At 45.6% G+C, this 25,322-nt stretch overlaps 1 protein-coding gene across 1 annotated transcript in view; it reads right to left on the minus strand.

Moving 5' to 3' along the window:
• Positions 1 to 3,528: 3,528 nt before the first annotated feature.
• Positions 3,529 to 25,322, minus strand: part of KMO (kynurenine 3-monooxygenase) — an 866,528-nt gene continuing 844,734 nt past the window's right edge. Inside the window, exon 15 of the mRNA XM_044291809.1 lies at positions 3,529 to 4,227. Within this exon, the coding sequence (XP_044147744.1) occupies positions 4,057 to 4,227 (171 nt within the window). The 3' untranslated portion in view covers positions 3,529 to 4,056. The remainder of the gene's footprint in view (positions 4,228 to 25,322) is intronic.

Here is a 25,322-nt window from a genome sequence, read left to right on the forward strand (position 1 = left end):
GCCATTTGGCAGGAGAGGAACCCTGAGACAAGACCGCCCCCACACCCACCTCAGAAGCATCAACCTCAACTATGAAGGGTAAAGAAATATCAGGTTGCACCAAGATGGGAGCGGAAGCAAAACTCTCCTTGATATTAGAAAAAGCCTTACGCGCCTCTACTAACCAAGAAGAAAAATCTACCCCCTTTCTGGTCATATCAGTGAGTGGTTTAACAATAGAGGAATAATTCAAAATAAACTTCCAGTAATAATTGGCAAAGCCCAAAAAACGCATCAGTGCCTTTTGATTCTCAGGAAGCTCCCACTCAAGCACAGCGCGGACCTTCTCGGTGTCCATGTGAAAACCAGAAGCGGAGAGAAGAAACCCCAGAAATTGAATTTCTGGAACCGCAAACACACATTTTTCCAGTTTCGCATATAATTTATTCTCCCACAGGATGAGCAAGACCTGATGTAAATGTTCCTTATGAGTTTTGAAATCAGGAGAAAAAAATCAAAATGTCATCCAAATATACTAATACAAATTTTCCCATCAAATGATAAAAATGCTGTTCACGAAATGCTGAAACACGGCTGGGGCATTCATAAAACCAAAAGGCATAACCAAATTCTCAAAATGGCCCTCAGGGGTATTGAAGGCCGTCTTCCATTCGTCTCCTTCTCTGATCCTGACCAGGTTGTATGCCCCTCTTAGATCTAATTTGGAAAAGACTTTAGCCCCAACAACCTGGTTAAACAGGTCCGGGTTCAGAGGAAACGGATATGGGTCACGAATAGTGATACTGTTCAGCTCCCTGAAATCCAGACAAGGTCTTAAAGAACCATCTTTTTTCTTAACAAAGAAAAAAACAGCGGCAACAGGTGACTTCGAGGGTCGTATGTGTCCTTTTCTCAGACTCTCAGAGATATAAGCACGCATAGCGATCCTCTAAGGTTGGGAGAGATTGTATAAACGAGATTTAGGCAGTTTGGCGCCTGGGATGAGATTAATAGGGCAATCGTACTCCCTGTGCGGGGGCAAATCCTGAACTCCACTCTCAGAAAAGACATCCGAAAATTCTGAGAGAAGAGATGGTACAGTCTTAGTAGCAACCTCAGAAACAGATGTCGTGAGGCAATTCTCTCTGCAAAAGTCACTCCAACCATTTATTTGCCTCGCTTGCCAATCAATGGTGGGGTTATGTTTAGTGAGCCAGGGTAGCCCCAACACTAGAGGAGTAGGCAAACCGCTAAGGACAAAACATGACACATCCTCAACATGAGCATCACTCACAATTAAACGGATATTGTGAACTATGCCCTTTAATGATTTCTGAGAAAGTGGAGCTGAATCAATAGCAAAAACAGGAATATCCTTTCCCAAAGTGCGCACCTGGAAACCATGAGTTATTGCAAATTGATTATCAATAAGATTGACAGCTGCTCCACTATCCACAAAAATCTCACAAAAATGATCTTGCTCTCTAGTGCCACCCTAGCAGGCAGGACAAAACGGGAACTACAAGCAAACGGAAAACCTTCAATTTCCGCCTCAACCCTGCCAATAGTAACAGACGGAACATTTTTAAAAGATTTTTTCCTGTTTGCTTCTTTATTACTCCCAGAAAACTGCCTGAATCTCCTAGAGGGACAAACATTTGCCAAATGATTTATACCTCCACAACAAAAACAAACCCTCCCATGCGAGCTGAATCATCTATTGTCAGAAGCAATCAACCCCAGCTGCATGGGCTCCTGCTCAGAAGGGGCTGACAGCGACCGAGACCCCTGCGCACAGAATGAGACCGCTGCACTGTCCTGGGACTGAGTATGACAGGAAGGAGACATCTCTCCTCTCTCTCTAAGACGCCTGTCAATACGAACGGCCTGAGACATAGCAGAGTCCAAAGAAATAGGCCTCTCATGAAAGGCAAATGCATCTTTCAATCCCTCTGAAAGACCATGGCAAAATTGACTTCGGAGTGCAGCATCATTCCAACCAGTATCAGCTGCTGATCTCCGAAATTCTGATCAGTATATCTCTGCGGATTGTTTACCCTGGCATAATAGACATAGTCTAGACTCAGCCAGAGCAATACGATCCGGATCATCATATATCTGACCCAGGGCTAAAAAGAATTCATCCACTGAACGGAGAGGCCATGCCCCCTCCGGCAGCGAAAAGGCCCAAGACTGAGCGTTACCCCTGAGCAGCGATATAATGATCCCCACCCTCCGTTCCTCATCACCGGAGGAATGAGGAAGAAGGCGAAAATTGAGTTTGCAAGCCTCTCTAAAACGCACAAAATTCTCACTACCCCCGAAGAACGTATCCGGGAGCGAGAAGCGAGATCTTAGGCTCAAAACAAACACCATGAACACAAGCTGAACCGGTCACTTGAAGCTGAGAAAAAGTCTTACGGAGATCAGCTACCTCCAATGAAAGACCCTGGAAGCGTTCAGCCAAAAGTGAAACCGGATCCATGCTTGAGACGGTTTTGGCGGCCTTTAATGTCACGGACGGTGTACAGGAAACAAGACAAAGCAACATGCATATATGACTTACTGGATCCAAAGCTAAGGAACCAAAAGGGAGAGCCCTGCACAAGACCTAGCACTTTCCCTGGCTGCTCAGCCTATGCAAAGATCCCAAAGGTGGATGGTTGCATATCCATGTACCTTGACTATATAAGCCCTGAACACCCTACTATAGTGAGGGGACACGACCACCGGCTCCCTACACCAGACACGGAGGGAGTCAGGGTCACCTGGGATCCAGCAAACAGAAAATAACAGATAAATGTACAGCACTTAACTTTGTAGCAGACTGGGAAACAGGATCAGCATGCACACACACTCCAGGAAGAAGTATAAGCCGCCCAGTAATGCATTATGGGGAGGAATTTAAAGGGAAGCAATCAGTCCAACTACATGACAGCTGAGAGAGGCTAACGAGATGAGGAACTGAACAGCACAACAAAGAAAACTCAAGGAGGAGGTTCTGAAAGGCTTCTGTCAGAGCTTCTCAGCTGTCTGGTTGTGACACTAGTAATGGGAAGAAAATCAAGATTTACAGTTTTTTTTATTGCAACACCTCCCCAAAAGAATTAAAAAAAAATGTATCAAAAAGCCATACATTCTCCAAAATGATACCATTAAGGCTTTGTTCACATCAGCGTTCAGCCTTTCCGTTCTCCTGCTCCATTTAGGGGCAGGAGAACGGAAAGGACGGATAAGCACATAACTGACACCAAACTGAGTCAAACAGAGCCCTTAGGACCCCATGACTATAATGGGGTCCGTTATGTTTCCGCTCAGAAGATCATTTTTAAGTGGAGACAAAAGTCCTGCATGCACAACTTTTGTCTCCGCTTAAAAATTATCTTCTGAGCGGAAACATAACGGACCCCATTATAGTCTATGGGGTCCTCAGGCTCCGTTTGACTCAGTTTGGTGTCAGTTATGTGCTTATCCGTCCTTTCCGTTCTCCCGAGCCTAAACGGAGCAGGAGAACGGAAAGGCTGAACGGTGATGTGAACGAAGCCTAAAAACTATAGATAGGCCAACACAAAAATAGCCCTAACACAGCTCTTTAAACATAAATATAAGACAAATTATGGGTGTTAGAATATAGAGATTAAAAAAAACTAACTTTTTACTTATTTATGTATTTTATATTTTAATCATATAATTGCATTTTTTTTTTCAATTCTACCATTTAGATTTAGCCACCTACTACGTGAAAAATATAAAGTACAGCATGTCCTTCAAAAATGCAACACTTCATCTTGCTATGTGAATGAAAAAATAAAGTTATGGCCTTAGAAAGGCAAAGAGTAAAAAACTAAATAAAAGTGGTTACAGCATAAATGGGTTGAAAGCCAAATGCTTTACAGTGTGATCTAATAAAACAGAAACATAAATGCCATGTGATAACATTTAAACAAATACATTTCATTGTAATTTCAAAATATTTTTATTTAAATTTTTTAAACTTTTTATGAAATTATGACAATTAGCTGCTTGGAGACTGAAGCCCAGACCCAATTTTGGATAATCTTTCAAGAAAATGTCTCCTTAAAGAACTTCTGTGAAATCGAAGTTAGGCAGGGATAGGAAACGAACTGTTGGCAAGTGGAATTCAAGTTGGGTAAACGTTTCTTTGATATGAGGCAGATATTTTAATAGCTGGTAAGTGACACAGCACATCATTGCACAACCAAATGACACAAGTCCTGCATTTATAACCTGTATATAAATAAAAAAACAAAAAAAAAAAAGAATTACTTGTCAATATATCAATATATCAATTCTAATATGCACTGTTACATTATTGTGCATTTCTTGCATTATTTTAAGTTAATTATACATGTGTTGTCAAGTCAAAAGCCCCCTGTAAATGCTCCAGATCTACTGCGTAAACATACAAGGATAGATTGGCTCAACATGCAATTTAACCCTTTCTACTCCGGGCCAGTTTTCACCTTCCTGCCCATGTCATTTTTTGAAAATCCGACATGCGTCACTTTATGTGGTAATAACTTTGGAACACTTTTATTTATCCAAGCCATTCTGAGATTGTTTTCTCGTGACACATTGTACTTTATAATAGTCATACATACACATATATTTCACCTTTATTTATGAAAAAATCCCAAATTTACCAAACATTTAGAAAAATTAGCAATTTTCTAAATTTCTATTTCTCTGCTTTTTAAACAGAAAGAAATACCTCATAAAATATTTATTACTTAACATTCCCCACATGTCTAATTTATGCTGGCATCATTTTGTAAATGTCCTTTTTTTTTTTAGGACGTTAGAAGGTTAAGAATTTTAGAAGCAATTCTTAAAAGTTAAAAAAAAAATATTAACCCGCTTTTTAACCACCTCAGCTCCCCTAGTTTATACCCCCTTAATGACCAGACCACTTTTTACAATTCTGCACTACACTATTTTCACGGTTTATTGCTCAGTCATACAACTTACCACCCAAATTAATTTTACCTCCTTTTCTTCTCACTAATAGAGATTTCATTTGGTGGTATTTCATTTCTGCTGACATTTTTACTTTTTTAGTTATTAATCGAAATTGACTTTCCGCAGAATTGAATTTCACTTTCAGTTGTAAAATGTTTCAAATAAAACTACATTTCTATATAAATTTTTCTCTAAATTTATTGTTCTACATGTCTTTGATTTAAAAAATTGCAATAAGTGTATATTTATTGGTTTGCGCAAAAGTTATAGCGTTTACAAACTATGGTACAAAAATTAGAATTTCCGCATTTTGAAGCAGCTCTGACTTTCTGAGCACCTGTCATGTTTCTTGAGGTTCTACAATGCCCAGACAGTAGAAATACCCCACAAATGACCCCACTTCGGAAAGTAGACACCCTAAGGTATTCGCTGATGGGCATAGTGAGTTCATGGAAGTTTTTATTTTCTGTAACAAGTTAGCGGAAAATGATTGTAAGGAGAAAAAAATAATAAAGTCTCATATTCCACTAACTTGTGACAAAAAATAGGGTCACATGTAGGGTATTTATACTGCCCTGGCATTTTAGAGGCCCTAAAGCGTAAGCGTGAGAAGTAGTTTGGAATCCAAATGCGTAAAAATGCCCTGTGAAATCCAGAGTACGGCGATACCACATGTTTGACACTTTTTTGCAGCCTAGGTGCGCAAATGGGCCCAAATTCTAAAGAGCACCTTTAGGATTTCACAGGGCATTTTTTACGCATTTGGATTCCAAACTACTTCTCACGCTTAAGGTCCCCTAAAATGCCAGGGCAGTATAAATACCCCACAAGTGACCCCATTTTGGAAAAAAGACACCCCAAGGTATTCTGTGAGGGGCATGGCGAGTTCCTAGAATATTTTTTTGGGCACAAGTTAGCGGAAAAGGATTTATTTATTTTTTTCCTTACAAAGTCTCATATTCCACTAACTTGTGACAAAAAATAAAGTTTTACATGAACTCACCATACCCCTCACGGAATACCTTCGGGTGTCTTCTTTCTAAAATGGGGTCACATGTGGGGTATTTATACTGCCCTTGCATCTTAGGGGCCCTAAAGCTTGAGAAGTAGTTTGGAATCCAAATGCCTAACAATGCCCTGTGAAATCCTGAAAGTACTCATTGGAAATTGGGACCCTTTGCGCATCTTGGCTGCAAAAAAGTGTCACACATGTGGTATTGCCGTACTCAGAAGAAGTAGGGCAATGTGTTTTGGGGTGTCTTTTCACATATACCCATACTTTCAGGATTTTACAGGGCATTTTTACACATTTGGATTCCAAATTGCTTCTCACGCTTTAGGTCCCCTAAAATGCTAGGGCAGTATAAATACCCGACATGTGACCCCATTTTGGAAAGATGACACCCCAAGGTATTCCGTGAGGGGCATAGCGAGTTCCTCGAATTTTTATTTTTTTGGGCACAAGTTAGCAGAAAATGAATATTTATTTATTTATTTTTCTTACAAAGTCTCATATTCTACTAACTTGTGACAAAAAATAAAATTTTACATTAACTCGCCATGCCCCTCACGAAATACCTTGGGGTGTCTTCTTTCCAAAATGGGGTCACTTGTGGGTTTTTTATACTGCCCTGGCATTTTAGGGGACTGAAAGCGTGAGAAGTAGTTTGAAGTCCAAATGCGTAAAAAATGCCCTGTTAAATCCTAAAGGCGCTCTTTAGAATTTGGGCCCCTTTGCGCACCTAGGCTGCAAAAAAGTGTCAAACATGTGGTATCGTCATACTCAGAAGAAGTAGGGCAATGTGTTTTGGGGTGTATTTTTACATATACCCATACTGGGTGAGAGAAATATCTCTGTAAAAGTCAACTTTTTCATATTTTTTATACAAAGTTGTCATTTGACAGAGCTATTTCTCTCAGCCAGCATGGGTATATGTAAAAAGACACCCCAAAACACATTGCTCTACTTATCCTGAGTACGGCGATACCACATGTGTGACACTTTTTTGCAGCCTAGGTGCGCAAAGGAGCCCAAATTACAATGAGAACCTTTTAGGAGGGCATTTTTAGACATTTGGATTCCAGACTTCTTCTCACGCTTTAGGGCCCCTAAAATGCCAGGGCAGTATAAATACCCCACATGTGACCCCATTTTGGAAAGAAGATACCCCAATATATTCTGTGAGGGGCATGGCGAGTTCATAGGAGATTTAATTTTTTGGGCACAAGTTAGCGGAAATTTATTCTTTTTTTGTTTTTTCTCACAAAGTCTTCCTTTCCTCTAACTTGGGACAAAAAGTTCAATCTTTCATGGACTCAATATGCCCATCAGCGAATACCTTGGGGTGTCTTCTTTCCAAAATGGGGTAATTTGTGTGTTGTTTGTACTGCCCTGGCATTTGAGGGTCTCCACAATCATTACATATATGGCCAGCATTAGGAGTTTTTCATATTTTTTATACAACTTTTTCATATTTTTTATACAAAGTTGTCATTTGACAGAGCTATTTCTCTCAGCCAGCATGGGTATATGTAAAAAGACACCCCAAAACACATTGCCCTACTTATCCTGAGTACGGCGATACCACATGTGTGACACTTTTTTGCAGCCTAGGTGCGCAAAGGAGCCCAAATTACATTGAGAACCTTTTAGGAGGGCATTTTTAGACATTTGGATTCCAGACTTCTTCTCACGCTTTAGGGCCCCTAAAATGCCAGGGCAGTATAAATACCCCACATGTGACCCCATTTTGGAAAGAAGATACCCCAAGATATTCTGTGAGGGGCATGGCGAGTTCATAGGAGATTTAATTTTTTGGGCACAAGTTAGCGGAAATTTATTCTTTTTTTGTTTTTTCTCACAAAGTCTTCCTTTCCTCTAACTTGGGACAAAAAGTTCAATCTTTCATGGACTCAATATGCCCATCAGCGAATACCTTGGGGTGTCTTCTTTCCAAAATGGGGTAATTTGTGTGTTGTTTGTACTGCCCTGGCATTTGAGGGTCTCCACAATCATTACATATATGGCCAGCATTAGGAGTTTCTGCTATTCTCCTTATACAGTAATGAGTTTTTTTTTGTTTGTTTTTTCGGTTCAGCCTCTGGGCTGAAAGAAAAAATGAACGGCACCAATTTCTTCATTCGCATTGATCAATGTAGATGAAAAAATCTCTGCCCAAAAAACTGCAAAAAAAAAAAATGGAGGGGAAAGGCATCTGCCAGGACATAGGAGCTTCGCCCAACATCCAAACCCAGTCAGCTCGTATACCCTGGCAAACCCAATTTCTCCATTCACATCAATCAATGTGGATGAATAAATCATTGCCGGAATTTTTTTATTTTTATTTTTTATATACAAAGTGTTTGCAAACGCATATGAACACCGCCCCTCAGCTCATAAGCCTCGGCAAACGTATTTTTTTGTGCTGCAGAGGAGAAATCTCGTCTTGCAGCGCCGCATACACCGATTTTTGTGTAATCTGACAGCATCTGTCAGAATGCACATCAGTGCTGCAGCTGGTCAATTGGTTGGTCCACCTAGAAGGTAAAAAAACAAAACAAAACTAAAAAACATGCCGCAACGCAATAAATTTATTAACATTAACTTTAGATAACATTTGAAACAGAACATTAACTTTGAAAAACTTTATTGAACTTTTGGAACATTAACTTTTTTGCTTACCTGTGTCCTGTGAGACGCAATCCCTATACTAATAGTGTACCTCTGTGAGGTACTTCCGGAAACACTCCCCTGAGCATAGGGCAGGGTGGTCAGGGCAGTCAGGAAGGATTTTTTTTTTGGGGTGGCGGTTGGTTTGAGGTATCAGCAACGACATTGGGGAAATGTTGCTTGTGTAGACGGCTCACTACACTGGTGGTTGGGGCCACGGAACCTCATGGATACAGGAGATTCTCGATGATCTCTTCCTGAAATTTGAGGAAGGATCTTGTTCTCCCAGCCTTACTGTAGAGAACAAAACTATTATACAGCGCCAATTGAATTAAATATACACACACCTTCTTATACCAGCGTCTGGTCCTGCGGGAAAGTAAATAAGGAGCCAACATCTGGTCATTGAAGTCCACTCCTACCATGAACGAATTAAAGTTGTGGACACAGAGGGGCTTTTCAATGACTCCAGTTGCTCGTTCAATTTCAATTGTTGTGTCTGCATGAATGGAGGAGAGCATGTAAACATCGCGCTTATCTCTCCATTTCACTGCAAGCAGTTCTTCGTTACACAAGGCAGCCCTCTCCCCCTTGGAAGACGGGTGGTAACGAGCTGTTGGGGGAAGCCCCGGCGGCTAGGTTGCGCGGTTCCACAGCAGCCAATCTGTTCTAAAAACATATGCCTGAAGAGGGGCACACTTGTGTAAAAATTGTCCACATAAAGATGGTACCCCTTGCCAAATAAGGGTGTGTCACGTCCATGGTCATGGTTGTGACTCCTGTAACCGCATGCAGTTGCCTGCAGTCTTGGTTTGTTGTCAATCACAGGTGAGGGCTAAAGTATGTTGCCTCACCCTTGGTTGCCGCTGGCAACATTGTTTATGTGGCAGCAGAGCAGCCTGAGCGTTGCTAGGCAGCTTGCTGCAATAGGTATGCGGTTGCACCTGGCAACCTGTCTTTGTTAGGGGTGCCGTTTATGTGTTTGGTGTGCACGAGGTTTAGGTTTGTGCACTGTGATACTTCCCTTCACTGTGGCTGCCCGTGGCAATGTTTGGTATTGTGTACATGTGGTGGCAGTGTCTCGGCCTTCTGGCTGACTCCCAGGACATGGTTGCCACGCATGTCGTTGCCTGCGGTAACAGCTGCAGTGTGATGTTCATTTGGACACTTCCCCTTTAAGTGGCTTCCATCCCTTGCCTGGTGCAGGAAGGGTTAACTCCCTCTTTGTGTGAACACTGGGTGTGTCTGCGTGGGTGTGGCTACAAGGGCTATTTAGCCTCAGTTGAGAGCAGAGGTCTGGGGGGTACTCCAGCCTTGTAGTAAGCTGGAGGCACTCTCCTGGTCCCATATACCATCTGCCAGTGAGGGCCACCCTTGTGGTCATAAATTGTGATACTATATGTTTATGTGATGTTAAGTTTATGTCTATCTGGTGTCTGTTATAATTGCAGCTATGGTTCTGGGTCCCTGTGTGTTTATGTGTGCTGTGTCCTTTTATATTTGTGTGTGGACAGCCAGCACTTGTGTCCAGGGATCCAGTCAGCATGTCTGTGGCAGGTAGAGGTGGAAGTCTTTCACTCTCCTGCCATATCCATAGTGTTTATGGTTACATCCCATTGCAGCTCGGCCAGTTTTAGATTTCTGTTTCTCTGCATCCAGGAGGAACAGGTGGTCTACCCAGCTCCTAGTTCAGGGATCGGCGAAGGGTGAGTAGGGATCCGAGGTTCCTGAGCATGGGCCCTCCTACCTTCAAGGTCGGCTCATGCAGCTAGGAGTTAGGGTCAGATTAGGGATGCGTTAGGAGGTGACCTGCTCCCTAATTCTGTCGTCCTGGCCGGGCAGCCACTAACATCTTCCGTCATCGCACAGCTGAGGGTTTTCCCCATCCTCAGCCGTGACAGGGTGACACCAAGTCCCAGACTGTCTTCCCACTGCTCCCCAGGTTGTCAGGGCAACCGACCGGCTCCAGGGTCTGATCTTTACCCTCATAGACTCGAAATTTGTGCGTATAGCCTGTGGCCCTTTTGACCCCATACCGGGCGTGCTTGCTTCGGAGGTATTGTTTGAAGCCAAGGAGCCCGGTAAAATGTATAAGGGACTCGTCTATGCAGATGTTTTGCTCAGGGGTATACAAATCTACAAATTTGGTGTTAAAGTGGTCTATGAGGGGACGAATTTTATGGAGCCGGTCAAAAGCTGGGTGGCTTCTGGGACAAGAGGTGCTGTTGTCACTAAAGTGCAGGAAACGCAGGATGGTCTCAAATCGTGTCCTGGACATGGCAGCAGAGAAAATGGGCATGTGATGAATTGGGTTTGTGGACCAATATGACCGCAATTCACGCTTTTTTTTGTCAGGCCCATGTTGAGGAGAAGGCCCAGAAAAGTTTTAAATTTGGAAACTTGGACAGGTTTCCACCGGAAAGACTGGGCATAAAAGCTTCCCGGGTTGGCGGCTATAAATTGAGTGGCATACCGATTTGTTTCTGCCACTACTAAGTCCAAAAGCTCCGCAGTCAAGAACAGCTCAAAAAACCCCAGTGCCGATCCGATCTGAGCTGTCTCAACCCAAACTCCAGACTGGGCGGTGAAAGGGGTAACAACTGCTGAGGCTGAAGTTGGGGGCTGCCAATCAGGGTTTGACAGCACCTCAGGGACTCTAGGGGCTCTACTGGCCTGTCTGTGCGGTGGCTGCGATGGGGGAACTAATGCACGTGCCCCCGTACCAGCTTCAACTGCCCTTCTGGTGCTCGCCACTTCACCATGTTCTACGGCAGTGCTGGCACTAGGTCCAGGATGGGCTGCGCTGCTAGTGTATGCCTCACCACGTTATCCAACAGCGCCAGTTCCACTCTGCTGCCCTTGAAGCGGCTCCTGCGCAACCTGTGGTATAGCAACACGGGGCCGGGTACGCCTGGTGGTATCAGGGACCTCAACCTCATCGTCCGATTTTTGGGTCAGACTGCCACTGCTTTCTACAGGTTCGTATTCTGACCCGCTGGATTCGTCAAATGAGGGTTCCTATTCCTCACCCGACTGGGTCAGAAGCCTGTAGGTCTCTTCAGAAGAATACCCCTTACTTGCCATTTGGTCAACTAAATTTAGGGGGTATTCCCTGAGACTACCCAAGAAAAAAAGCAAGCCTGTCTTACAAATGGGAGGCTAGCGGATTACCGGAAGCCGCTGCGATTTTTTATCGCCGCAGCGCTTGTAAAGTGATTGTGCAGTGATAAAAATAAATAAATAATTTTGTCACTGGGGCGGACGTGGGTGAACGCACATGTGGGCGACCGATCAGGCCTGATCGGACAAACACTGCGTTTTGGGTGGAGGGCGAACTAAGGTGACACTAATACTATTATAGATCTGACTGTCATCATTTCTGATCACTTACAGATACTATAAAAGTATAAATGCTGATTAGCGATACGCTAATCAGCGAATCAGTGACTGCAGTGCGGTGGGCTGGACGCTAACCGACGATAACTACCTAACAATAGGGCCTAAACTAACCTAAAACCTAACCGTCAATACTAGTGGGGAAAAAAAAGTGACAGTTTACACTGATCACAATCACTTTTTTCCCTTTCACTAGTGATTGACAGGGGTGATCAAGGGGTTAATTGGGGTGATCTGGGGGCTAAGTGTAGTGTTTGGTGTACTCACAGTGATGTGTGCTCCTCTGCTGGGACCAACCGACGAAAAGGATAACAGCACCTCCCGTCCCAGAGGCCACCCAGCTTTTGACCGGCTCCACAAAATTCGGCCCCTCATAGACCACTTCAACCAGAAATTTGCAGATTTGTATACCCCTGAGCAAAACATCTGTGTAGACGAGTCCCTTATACATTTTACCGGGCGCCTTGGCTTCAAATAATACATCCCAAGCAAGTGCGTCCGGTATGGGCTCAAATTGTATAAGCTCTGTGAAAGGGCCACAGGCTATACCCACAAATTTCGGATCTATGAGGGTAAAGATCAGACCCTGGAGCCGGTCGGTTGCCCTGACTACCTGGGGAGCAGTGGGAAGACAGTCTGGGACTTGGTGTCACCCTTATTTGGCAAGGGGTACCATCTTTATGTGGACAATTTCTACACAAGTGTGCCCCTCTTCAGGCATTTGTTCCTAGAACAGATTGGCTGCTGTGGCACCGCGTGACCTAGTCGCCGGGGCTTCCCCCAACGGATTGTTACCACCCGTCTTGCAAGGGGGGAGAGGGCTGCCTTGTGTAACCAAGAACTGCTCGCGGTGAAATGGAGAGACAAGCGTGACATTTACATGCTCTCCTCCATTCACGTAGACACGACAATCCAAATTGAACGAGCTACCAGTGTCATTGAAAAGCCCCTCTGTGTCCACGACTATAATTCACTCATGGGAGGGGTGGACTTCACTGACCGGCTGTTGGCTCCTTATCTCCTTTCCCGCAGGACCAGACGCTGGTATAAGAAGGTGTCTGTATATTTAATTCAATTGGCTGCATATAATTGTTTTGTTCTCTACATTAAGGCTGGGAGAACAGGATCCTTCCTCAAATTTCAGGAAGAGATCATTGAGAACCTCCTGTATCCAGGAGGTTCCGTCCACCAGTGTAGTAAGCCGTCTACACGAGCAACATTTCCCCAATGTCGTTGCTGGTACCTCAACCCAACCGTCATCCCGAAAAAGATGTTGTGTCTGTAGCAGGAGCGGGATAAGGCGTGACACCCGCTATTTCTGTCCTGACTGCCCTGCCCACCCTGCCCTATGCTTAGGGGAGTGTTTCCGGAAGTACCACACACAGGTACACTTAGCATAGGGATTGCATCTCACAGGACAGGCACACAGGGCTATTAGGGCCCATTCACACACAGCTGCTGCAAACCTCTCCTTTCACCTGGGACAAAGTGATAATGTACTTCGCCACATTTTTGGGCGATTTGCGGTTTGCACGTTGTCCCATCGGGAAGGAGAGGTTTGTGCTATAAAGGTAAAAAAAAAAAAAAAAAGTTAACGTTCAGTTAAAAAAGTTAAATAAAGTTTATATGTTCTGTTCAAATGTTATTATAATGATAATAAAATGTATTGCGTTGCGGGCAGTTTTTTTTGGGTTTTGTTTTTTTTACCTTCCAGGTGGACCAACCGATCGACTAGCTGCAACACTGATGTGCATTCTGACAGAAGCATTGCGCTGCTGTCAGATTACACAAAAGTCGGTGTATGCGGCGCTGCAAGACGAGATTTCTCCTCTGCAGTAAAAGTTACGTTTGCCGAGGCATATGAGCTGAGGAGGTGCCGGTGTTCATATGCTTTGGCAAACACTTTGTATATATATAAAAAAAAAAATCCCGGCAATGATTTATTCATCCACATCGATTGATGTGAATGGAGAAATCTGGTTTGCCAGGGCATACGAGCTAAGTGGGTATGGATGTTGGGCGGAGCTCCTATGTCCTGGCAGACGCCTTTCCCCTCCTTTTTTTTTTTTGGGCAGATATTTTTTCATCCACATTGATCGATGTGAATGAAGAAATCTGTGCCGTTCATTTTTTCTTTCAGCCCAGAGGCTGGACGGAAAAAAAAAATCTCATTACCTGTATGCTCAATATAAGGAGAATAGCAAAAACTCCTAATGCTGGCCACACATGTAATGATTGCGGAGACCCTCAAATGCCAGGGCAGTACAAACACCTCACACTTATCTGCGCTAGAAACTGTTTATCACAGCGCATTGCATTTCCATACCATCTGAGTGCTTCAATCCCATATATTGGGAAAAAGTGAAAATCAATATATATACAAATTTCACTTAATCTGCACACAGTTTTTTTGTCTGCGGCAGAAACCGTTTATCGCAGCACATTGCATTTCTATACTGTGCTTCAATCCCATATATTGGGAAAAAGTGAAAATCAATATATACCGTATTTTTCGCACTATAAGATGCACCTGCCGATAAGACGCACCTAGGTTTTTGAGGTGTGCTTTTGGTGGGTTTTGAACTAATGGTGGTCTGTGGATGACACTGTTATGGGGGATCTGTTGGTGACAATGTTATGGGGGATCTGTTGAGGACACTATTATGGGGGATCTGTTGGTGACAATGTTATGGGGGATCTGTTGGTGACACTGTTATGGGGGATCTGTTGGTGACACTGTTATGGGGGATCTGTTGGTGACACTGTTATGGGGGATCTGTTGGTGACACTGTTATGGGGGATCTGTTGGTGACACTGTTATGGGGGATCTGTTGGTGACACTGTTATGGGGGATCTGTGGATGACACTGTTATGGGGGGGATCTGTGGATGACACTGTAATGGGGGGATCTGTGGATGACACTGTAATGGGGGGATCTGTGGATGACACATATATAGCATCTTATGCTATTTGTCATCCACAGATCCCCTCCATAACAGTGTCCCTGTGGTGTGAATGACCCCCAATACAGGGGGTGGGAGTCGCATCTGGTTTTATAATGACAGCGGGGCCCGTGCAGTGACTGTATTCTACTACACGGGCCCTGCTCACTGTATATAATCTTATCTATAATTGTAGGCATTGTTAATATATAAAAATTCTGGGTAATCAGTGCCTGTATTATTTACAAGCGCTCAGTAGCAGAGAGGAGGGAGGAGGAAGGCCGGGAGGACGGGCGCTGACAGTGTGAGTCACTACGTCATGTGCCCACGCCGCCTGCTTCAATCATAAAGTGGGCGGCGCAGGCGCGTGACGTAGTGACTCAGGCTGTCAGCGCCCATCATCCCGGCCTGCCTCCTCCCTCCTCTCTGCTACTGAGTGCTTGATTCTGCACACAGTTTTCTTGTCTGCGCTAGAAACGGTTTATCAAAGCGCATTGCATTTCTATACCAGCTGAGTGTTTAATCCCATATATTGGGAAAAAGTGAAAATGATTATATATACAAATTTTACTTAATCTGCACACAGTTTTCTTGTCTGCGGCAGAAACAGTTTATCACAGCGCATTGCATTTCTATACCGTCTGAGTGCTTCAATCCCATATATTGGGAAGTGAAAATCAATATATATAAGAATTTCACTGATTCTGCAAACAGTTTTCTTGTCTGTGGCCGAAACCGTTGATCTCAGCACATTGCATTTCTATACCATCTGAGTGCTTCAGGCCCATATATTTGGAAAAATTGAAAATCAGTATATATACAGTACACATCAGCACCCAGTTTTCTTGTCTGCGATTTAAAACGTTAATCGCAGTGCATTGCATTTCTGTACCGTCTGTACCCTTCAGGCCCATATATTGGGAATAATATAGTCATAAATATAAACATCATAAAACAGTGTCTGTACTTCAAATTACAATAATCTGTGGCTAAAATACTGTCCTATGCTGTTCTGTGTCATATACTGCCCTGTATCTTAAAACTGTCTTCTGTGGACAGTAAAAAAAAACACTGTCACAACCAGTAAAAAATCCATAAATATGAAGAAGGCCAGCACTAAGAGACAGGGAAGTGGGTGTTATGCTGATGGTTCAGGAAGAGGTCATGGCACTGGGCGCAATGAAACTGTGCCTGCTGCCAGTGCACCCAAAAAAAAAGTTATAAAACCGTACCCAGCTTCTTGTCCAACTTAGCTAGGCGGCGCAGAACAACACTGTGCAAGTCAGACCAGTGTGAACAGTTGGTTGGTTGGCTTGCTGACAATAATGCTTCCAGTCGGCTAAGCACCACCCTCTCTTCCACCAAGTCCAGTCTCTGTAGCCAAGAGTCTAGTCAGTCAACTCCTCGATCAGATCATCCTTCCCATGGAGAGGCCTGCCAAACGAGTGATCCCACATTCGAATATTCCCAGGAGCTCTTTTCAGCTCCACTATTGGATTTGGCCCTAGCGGCCAGCATGCTTGAAGAGGGACCTGAGATATTGTGCCCCGATTCCCAACCTCTTGAGCCTTCACAGTCTCAAGAAGATGACGGTGGTAAACGTCAATCATTAGTTCACGAGGTGGATGACGATGAGACACAGTTGTCAATCAATGAGTTGTTTACAACTTCAGCCAGCCTGTCAATGCTGCAGCAGCGCTTGCGGCTTCCAGCTCACCGACTGTTGTGCGACGTGAGCACCCGCTGGAACTCTATGTTCTACATGTTGGCCAGGCTTTGTGAGCAGCAGAGGGCAGTTGTGGAATACCAACTGCAACATGGTCGTCGCCTTTCAAGTCAACTGCCACTATTCACAAGCGAGGAGAGGGCATTGATGTCAGACCTGTGTAAAAAAAAAACTTTGAAGAATTCACACAGATGGTTAGTGGGATAACGCTATTATCAGCGTAACTATCCCACTGCTGTGTCAACTCTAACGATCACTGCTCACAATTAAGGACGACGCTCTGAATGTGGCAGATGAGGAACTGGGGGAGGATATCTCACAGGGTGATACCCAGACCACCCACAGTTCATCTTCTCACCACAAATTGGACCATGAAGAGGAGGAGGAGATGGAGACTGTTGCCTCTGCTACTAAGGCTAGTACCCATGGAATTTGAATTCCATCTGCTCAGCATGGATGGGCTGAATAGGAGGAGGAGAAAGAGGAGTAGGAGAGTCATCCTAATGTCGATATCTTGCCTGTTGCTACTCTGACACACATGGCTGAATTCGTGTTAGGCTGCCTTACCCGCGACCTTCGCGTTATACGCATTTTAGATAACACGGATTGCCCTTCTCGGCCCGCTACAAAAAAAACTTCTCATCTCTCATTCCTCTGTGGGAGAGGACGAGTAAAATGATGCAATACCAATGTACTTGTGAAGAGATTGCTCCGGAATTTTCCATCTGACAACGCTGGAGGCAGAGTCCGTACATCCTTAGGCAACCGGGGAAGGGAGACAATGGGAACACACAGCAGTTCCAACAAAGGCAGAGTAGCACTCTCCAAGGCATGGAACACTTTCATGACGCCCCGCCAGCAACCTCACCCTGAAGCGCGGCCTAGTGGTACAAGGAGGGAAGAGTTTGGGAAAATGCTGAAGGGATACATAGCAGACCGTGTCAGCGTCCTAAATGATGCCTCAGTGCCTTACAACTACTAGATGTCCAAGCTGGACACGTGGCACGAACATGCGCTCTACGCTTTGGAGGTGTTGGCCTGCCCTGCCGCCAGCGCTTTGTCTGAGCATGTATTTAGTGCTGCTGGTGACATCATAACAGATAAGTGTATCTGCGTGTACACTGGCAATGCAGACAGGTTGACTCAGATAAAAATGAACAAGGCCTGGATTGCCCCTGACTTCTCCACTCCACCAGAGGAACGCTGAGCTAATGAGGAACAAACACGCAATTGGAATGCATGCTTTACAATGTACTCAATCCACAAGATTCAGATGCACCCTTTTCACCTCCAAAAAAGGGTATATGTTTGAATCTTGTTTACTCATCCTCCTCCTCCTCCTGTTCCATACAGTATACAGTCATGTGAAAAAATTAGGACACCCTTTGAAAGCATGTGGTTTTTTGTAACATTTTTAATAAAAGGTTATTTCATCTCCGTTTCAACAATACAGAGAGATTAAAGTAATCCAACTAAACAAAGAAAACTGAAGAAAAGTCTTTTCAAGATCTTCTGTAAATGTCATTCTACAAAAATGCCTATTCTAACTGAGGAAAAAGATAGGACACCCTCACATGTATTCCCTCTTAAATTGGCTCAGATCTCACACAGGTATATCACACCAGGTGCACATAATTAGTAGATCGTTACTCTGCATGTTGAATGAGGCTTGCCCTATTTAAACCTCAGACATTTAGTTTGGTGTGCTCCTGACTGTTGAAGTGAGAGTGAGCACCATGGTGAGAGCAAAAGAGCTGTCAGAGGACTTCAGAAAAAAGATTGTAGCAGCCTATGAGTCTGGGAAGGGATTTAAAAAGATCTCAAAAGATTTTGAAATCAGCCATTCCACTGTCCGGAAGATAGTCTACAAGTGGAGGGCTTTCAAAACAACTGCCAACATGCCCAGGACTGGTCGCCCCAGCAAGTTCACCCCAAGAGCAGACCGCAAGATGCTAAAAGAGGTCTCCAAAAACCCTAAAGTGTCATCTCGAGAACTACAGCAGGCTCTGGCTACTGTTGATGTAGAAGTACATGCCTCTACAATCAGAAAGAGACTGTACAAGTTTAACTTGCATGGGAGGTGTGCAAGGAGGAAACCTTTGCTTTCCAAGAGAAACATCGAGGCCAGACTGACATTTGCCAGAGATAAAGTTGACAAAGACCAGGACTTCTGGAATAATGTTCTTTGGACAGATGAGTCCAAAATTGAATTATTTGGACACAACAGCAGAGGACATGTTTGGCGTAAACCAAACACAGCATTCCAAGAAAAGAACCTCATACCAACTGTGAAGCATGGAGGTGGAAGTGTCATGGTTTGGGGCTGCTTTGCTGCAGCAGGACCTGGTCAGCTCACCATCATAGAATCCACGATGAATTCTACTGTGTATCAAAAGGTGCTTGAAGAACATGTGAGACCATCAGTTAGAAAATTAAAGCTGAAGCGGAACTGGACCATGCAACATGACAATGACCCAAAACATACTAGTAAATCAACCAAAGATTGGCTGAAAAAGAAGAAATGGAGAGTCCTGGAATGGCCAAGTCAAAGTCCAGATTTGAATCCCATTGAGATGCTGTGGGGTGACTTGAAAAGGGCTGTACGTGCAAGAAACCCCTCAAACATCTCACAGCTGAAAAAGTTCTGCATTGAGGAGTGGGGTAAAATTTCCTCAGACCGATGTCGAAGACTGGTAGATGGCTACAAGAACCGTCTCACTGCAGTTATTTCAGCCAAAGGAGGTAACACTCGCTATTAGGTTTAAGGGTGTCCTATCTTTTTCCTCAGTTAGAATAGGCATTTTTGTAGAATGACATTTACAGAAGATCTTGAAAAGACTTTTCTTCAGTTTTCTTTGTTTAGTTGGATTACTTTAATCTCTCTGTATTGTTGAAACGGAGATGAAATAACCTTTTATTAAAAATGTTACAAAAAACCACATGCTTTCAAAGGGTGTCCTAATTTTTTCACATGACTGTACATGCATATGCCATTCTTTATATGTATTAAGGCAAATTGCCTGGATTTGTGGGAGGGGCTGAGGTCCGCCTCCAGCCTATTTAGGGCACTCCCCTTACCTGGCTCCTACGTCATTTGAGGTCTGAGCTTTGAGAGAGGAGGTCGCTTGTGGAGTGTCTGGAGTGTTGCCTGCGAGTCGCTGAATTTCTGGGGGGTTTTCGTTGCCATCAGTTCTGGATTTGGAGCATTACGGTTCTATTTTTCCGGCTTTACTCGGTTCACTGGGGGTCACGTTTGCCTGGTAAACTGCGAGTCATCCATACGGTGCAGCCGGGGCCTCACGGTTGCCCCCTGTACCGGTTCTATTCACTTCACCAAACGCTGCACCAATGTCACTGTTTTCTCGGTTAAGTCACCAGTATTTCATTTCTGTCATGCCTTGTTCATGCACAAATTTATCTACACCGTACCACTATTCCGGTCAGCACCCCTGCGGCAGCATGCAGTCGTTTCCGGGGCAATCCCCCATTTCTGTTCAGTTCATTTCACCAAACGCTGCACTAATGTCACGGCTTTCTCGCCCAGTCACCAGCATTTCATTTCTGTCATGTCTTGTTCATGCATAAATTTATCTACACCGTACCACCACTCTGGTCAACACCCCTGCGGCATGCAGGCAGTGGTTCTGAGTCATCCATACGGTACAGCCGGGGCCTCATGGTTGCCCCTGTACCGGTTTCATTTCATTTCATCATACGCTGCACCATGTCACGGTTTCTCATACAAGTCACCAGCATTCATTTCTGTCACGCCTTGTTCATGCAGAATTTGTCCACACCGTACTACGATTCCGGTCAACACCTCTGCAGCATGCGGCAATGGTTTCTGGCCTAAACCCCCATTTCTGTTTCATTTCATTCATAGACGCTGCACTAATGTCACGGCTTCTCACAGTCACCAGAATCTCATTTTTCATGTCTTGTTCAGCAATCTTCCCACATTAACAACACTGCGGTCAGCACCCCTGTGGTTCCAGGCTCGTTCCCCATTTCTTTTTCAGTCCATATCACCTCACAATCATCCACATTCATGCCCCCCCCCCTCCTCATGTTCACGTGCACGGCTGCAGGAGCACAAATGCGTATGAGTCACTCATACGGTACAGCCGGGGCCTCACAGTTGCCCCTGTACCGGTTCATTTCATTTCATCAAACACGCACCAATGTCACGGATTTTCATACAAGTCACCAGTATTCATTTCTGTCACGCCTTGTTCATGCACAATTTTTTCACAACCATACCACCATTCCGGTCAACAGCTCTGCAGCAGGCGGCCAATGGTTCCTGGGCTAATCCCCCATTTCTGTTTGTTTCATCTCATACACGCTGCACCATGTCACAGCTTTCTCGCATCAATCACCAGCATCTCATTTCTCACATGTTTTATTCTGGCGTCTTCCCACAGTACCAACACTCCGGTCAGCACCCCGGTGGTTCCGGGCTCATTCCCCATTTCTGGGTTAGTTCATATCACCCCACATCATCCACATTCATGCCCCCCCCTCCTCATGTTCATGTGCACGGCTACAGGTGCCAGCTGCAGTGCACCCGGTACACCCTCCCTTCATGTCCACCTTCACTGGGCATACCGCTGCCACAAGCATCCCCTCCCCACCGCCTCCGGTCTGGTCTGCCGCTCCTCCTGCCGCGCGGCCGATGGCGCCCGGCCGCGTCTTGGTGCCTGGTTTGCGCATGCGCGGCCGGGGTACTGCGCATGCACGGCGATTCGTCGGCGCATGCGGTGTCCCGGCGGCCGTTCGCACCACATCTGATGCGGGGGGCCGCCGTCGGGCGGTCTGGCTCGGCTGGTCGGCGGAGCTCCGGGGGCGCCGGTCACACAGCAGGCCCCTCCTGCGCAGGTTGCAGGGGGGGGGCTTCCAGCACGCCCGACTAAAGTACCCTGCAGTAAACATCACCCCAGCAGCCCCCTGCGAGATATCAACTGGTTGCTAATAAGGAAAAAAAAAAAAAAAAGGGGGGGGGGGGGTAAGAGATATCAACTGGTTGCTAATAAAGAAAAAAAAAAAGAAAAATTTGAAAAAAAAGGGGGGGGGGGGGAGAGATATCAACTGGTTGCTAATAAAGAAAAAATAAAAAAAAAAACCCACACAAACCAATACATACCATTGGATTACAAACCGCACGTTCCCACTGGTGCAGGCATGCGGCACGCGCTGGTCTCTTTCCACACCAGGCACACACTGTCATTTCATTAAACAACCATCATGATCCTCCGGGTCATGCATATGTACCATATACATTTCACTTTTCATCACGCTATTTTATGTCTACCCTCCCCCCTTTTTCAGGCGGTCAACCTATATTGTATTTTGCACTACCATGTATCCGGAGAATTTTTCTTACCACCAGGTACGTTCACGTGCTCATTAACAAAAGTCTTCCTTACATTTCGGATGGTCCCGTTAGGGTCAGCGTGCTGGCTTTAGGGGCACCATCATCCCACTAGGTTACCCCCTTCTTGGCTTCGCCAGCAGTTAGTGGTCCCGCGAGGCCGACACCCCGCCTCAAACGTACGGAGGCACCCGCCCAACGCGCCACCTCGTTAGTAAGCCGCCTCGCGTGTTGCATAGAGAGGGCCTCACCTGTCACTCCCTTCCCCTAGTCCTGTCTTACAGTCACCGAGAGGCCAACGCTCCTGCCACTACCACAAGTGGCCTCATTAACCCCTCGTGCCAAATCATAGGTAGAGCCTCTCAAGCCGCTTGGCAAATTAGCAGGGCCTCATCTGTCACCATGCAAGTATAATTTTTTCGCCGTCCGGCCTAGCTAGCTTGCCAGCACGATCCTGTGTTTCCCCAAGCTAATCAACTGTTTTTGTTTTACCATGTCTCCGGAAGGGATAGAGAACTTCTCCCTACCTGGCACCCCTGCTAGATCTGTCACTGCTACCCAGGAAGACGATCTAGCCAGTCCAGCACCCAATCAGATCCTGGACAATCCCGCGCATAATGACGGAGTCAAGGTGACGGCATGTTCCCTTCCCCGCCACGGCGAGGAAAGCAGAGCTTTTCCGGCTGCTGCGCACGCCAACCAATAACAAGGAGGCAGGGGAAGGACCTAGCCAGTCCAGCACAGGGGATATACATACCATGCTGTCCTCTCTAAGGACATCCATGTCTAAAGTCAACGCCAGGTTGGAGAGGCTGGAATCGGTCACCACGACCCTCTCCTTGGCAGGGCCATCACCGGCCAGTGATCACGCCGACCGTTAGCCTGGAGGGCCAAGAAGTCAGCCCGGCGCGCATAATACCGGAGGAGGAACCTGGGGTACCCATCGCCACCAAGAAGACAGAAGGGCCAGACACGGTCATCACCTTTCCTGTGTACCCAGTTGGATTCAGCCTCAATGCAAGCCAGTTTGCATCTGGGAAGATCCAGGACATTCTCGCCCACATAGACAACTACCTTCAACCCGGCACTGGCAACCGCAAAGAACTGCAGTCCCTGCTGGGCTCCCTGAACTTTGCCATGCGCATCCACCTCAGGGTCGCTCATTTATATCACGGCTCCTGCACCTCTCCCCTTTTTCCTACACGACTTGCACAGGTTGTCCCTGGATGCCCACGCTGCGGCAGATCTGGGCATGTGGGGGAGATTTCTGTCCACCTGGAATGGCGGGAGCTTGTTTCTCCCTCAGCTGTCGGACTCTTCCCCCTCTATCTGGTCAGATGTGGCATCTACCACAGGCTTCGCGGCCAGTTTTGGGAACGATTGGCTGTGGGGCAGCTGGCCTCCTGCGGTCCGGGGTTGGAAGGATTCTCCACTGCCTCAGCTGTTTTCAAGATCTACCCCATCGTGGCGGCTGCCGTGGCGTAGGGTCATTCATGGGCAAACATGTTGGTCCGGTGCTATTCAGACAACCAGGCGACCTACCAGATCATCAACAGGATCGTTCCAAATCTCTCACAATTGTGAGGTTTCTGCGGAGACTTCCTTAGTTGGCCGCTTGCAATAATTTCTTCTTGCATTGTTTCCATGTCCCGGGGGTGTGCAATACGGCAGCTGACAATCTGTCTCGCGTCAAATTTCAGGCATTTCATCAGGCTCTCCCATCAGCGTCACCCACGGCCTCCATCACTCCATCATTTCAACAGCTCATTCTGGATTAGAAGTCATCATGCGGCATAGCCAGTCTTTGTCCCGCTTAGCACTGTCAGACAAAACACATAGAACATACGACTGTGTAGTGTGAGTGTACACACTATTCAACAGGTCCCTGTTGGAACACAACATCACGCACCCCTTTTGTCATGACGTCTCTTCCGGGGTTTGCTTCTTTTTGCCACCTCAAACTCAAATGTCATACAACACCATCAAACCATATCTCACTGGCATTTCACCATCATATGCTAGTCATACACCCCGATAAACATCAGCTTTATTTCCTCGCACAAGATCAAAACCATACTCAGAGGCATTCAGGAAACGGAACCCGCACGTCCAGCCCAGAGGCTACCCATAAACAATCATATCTTCAAAGCATTATCCGACTTACTGGACGCCACGCCTCTTGAAACAGATACCAACTCCATCATCAAAATGGCAATTTACTTGGCCTTCTACGGATTCCTGAGTCCCGGGAAATTCACTACAGCCTCCACGACCCAAACCTCACCTTGTCTTCTTGTCTTCCACTTGTCAAAACACATGGATCACTACATCCTGTCCTTACCTCACTCCAAGAATAGTCAGCACTTACCCGTCAACATTTCATATTACCCCACGCACAACAGATGGTGTCCAGTCAGGGTTCTGGATGCTTACAAACAGCGTCACAAGGTCTACCCTCTCAACCGCTACTTCAACTACATGGTTCGGTACTCACCACCACCACCACCTTCATGACCCATGCCAGGTCATCCCTCACACAACCAGGCCTCAACACAGCCAACTACTCAGGGCACTCCTTTCGCGTTGGAGCCACGTCCACGGCCTCCAGTGCCAACATCCTCACTCATGTCATCAGGAAATTGGGGCGCTGGAAGTCATCCGCTTACGCGCATACATTCCCAATCCAACACAAGAGTTAAGAGTGGCTTTCCAAAACATGTCGGGTTGAGCTATTGATATATCAATTGGCTACAATAAACTGGTTTATTTCCATTTTTGCCCTCTTCTTTCTCAGGCCTACCTCATCCTCGGTTTTGGCGCACCACAACCGACTGCACTCATTCCCTGCTTTCCTAGGGCTCTTCACTGTACTACCGTAAGCCCCTTACACAAGTATTAAGGCAAATTGCCTGGATTTGTTGGAGGGGCTGAGGTCCGCCTCCAGCCTATTTAGGGCACTCCCCTTACCTGGCTCCTGCGTCATTTGAGGTCTGAGCTTTTGACCCTCCCACCACTCCACTCATTTACAACTCATTTCTTCCATATCTTTTCCTTGGGTAGGCCCTCTTCTTTCTCAGGCCTACCTCATCCTCGGTTTCGGCACACCACAACCGACTGCACTCATTCCCTGCTTTCCCAGGGCTCTTCACTGTACTACCATAAGCCCCTTACACAAAAAAAAAAAATATATATATATATATATATACTAGACATTAAGCCTGTTACAATAGCAGGTACTAGAGCAGTAGTGAATAAGCA

The sequence above is a fragment of the Bufo gargarizans genome, chromosome 4 (assembly GCF_014858855.1).
Source record: "Bufo gargarizans isolate SCDJY-AF-19 chromosome 4, ASM1485885v1, whole genome shotgun sequence".
Classification (NCBI taxonomy): Eukaryota; Metazoa; Chordata; class Amphibia; order Anura; family Bufonidae; genus Bufo; species Bufo gargarizans.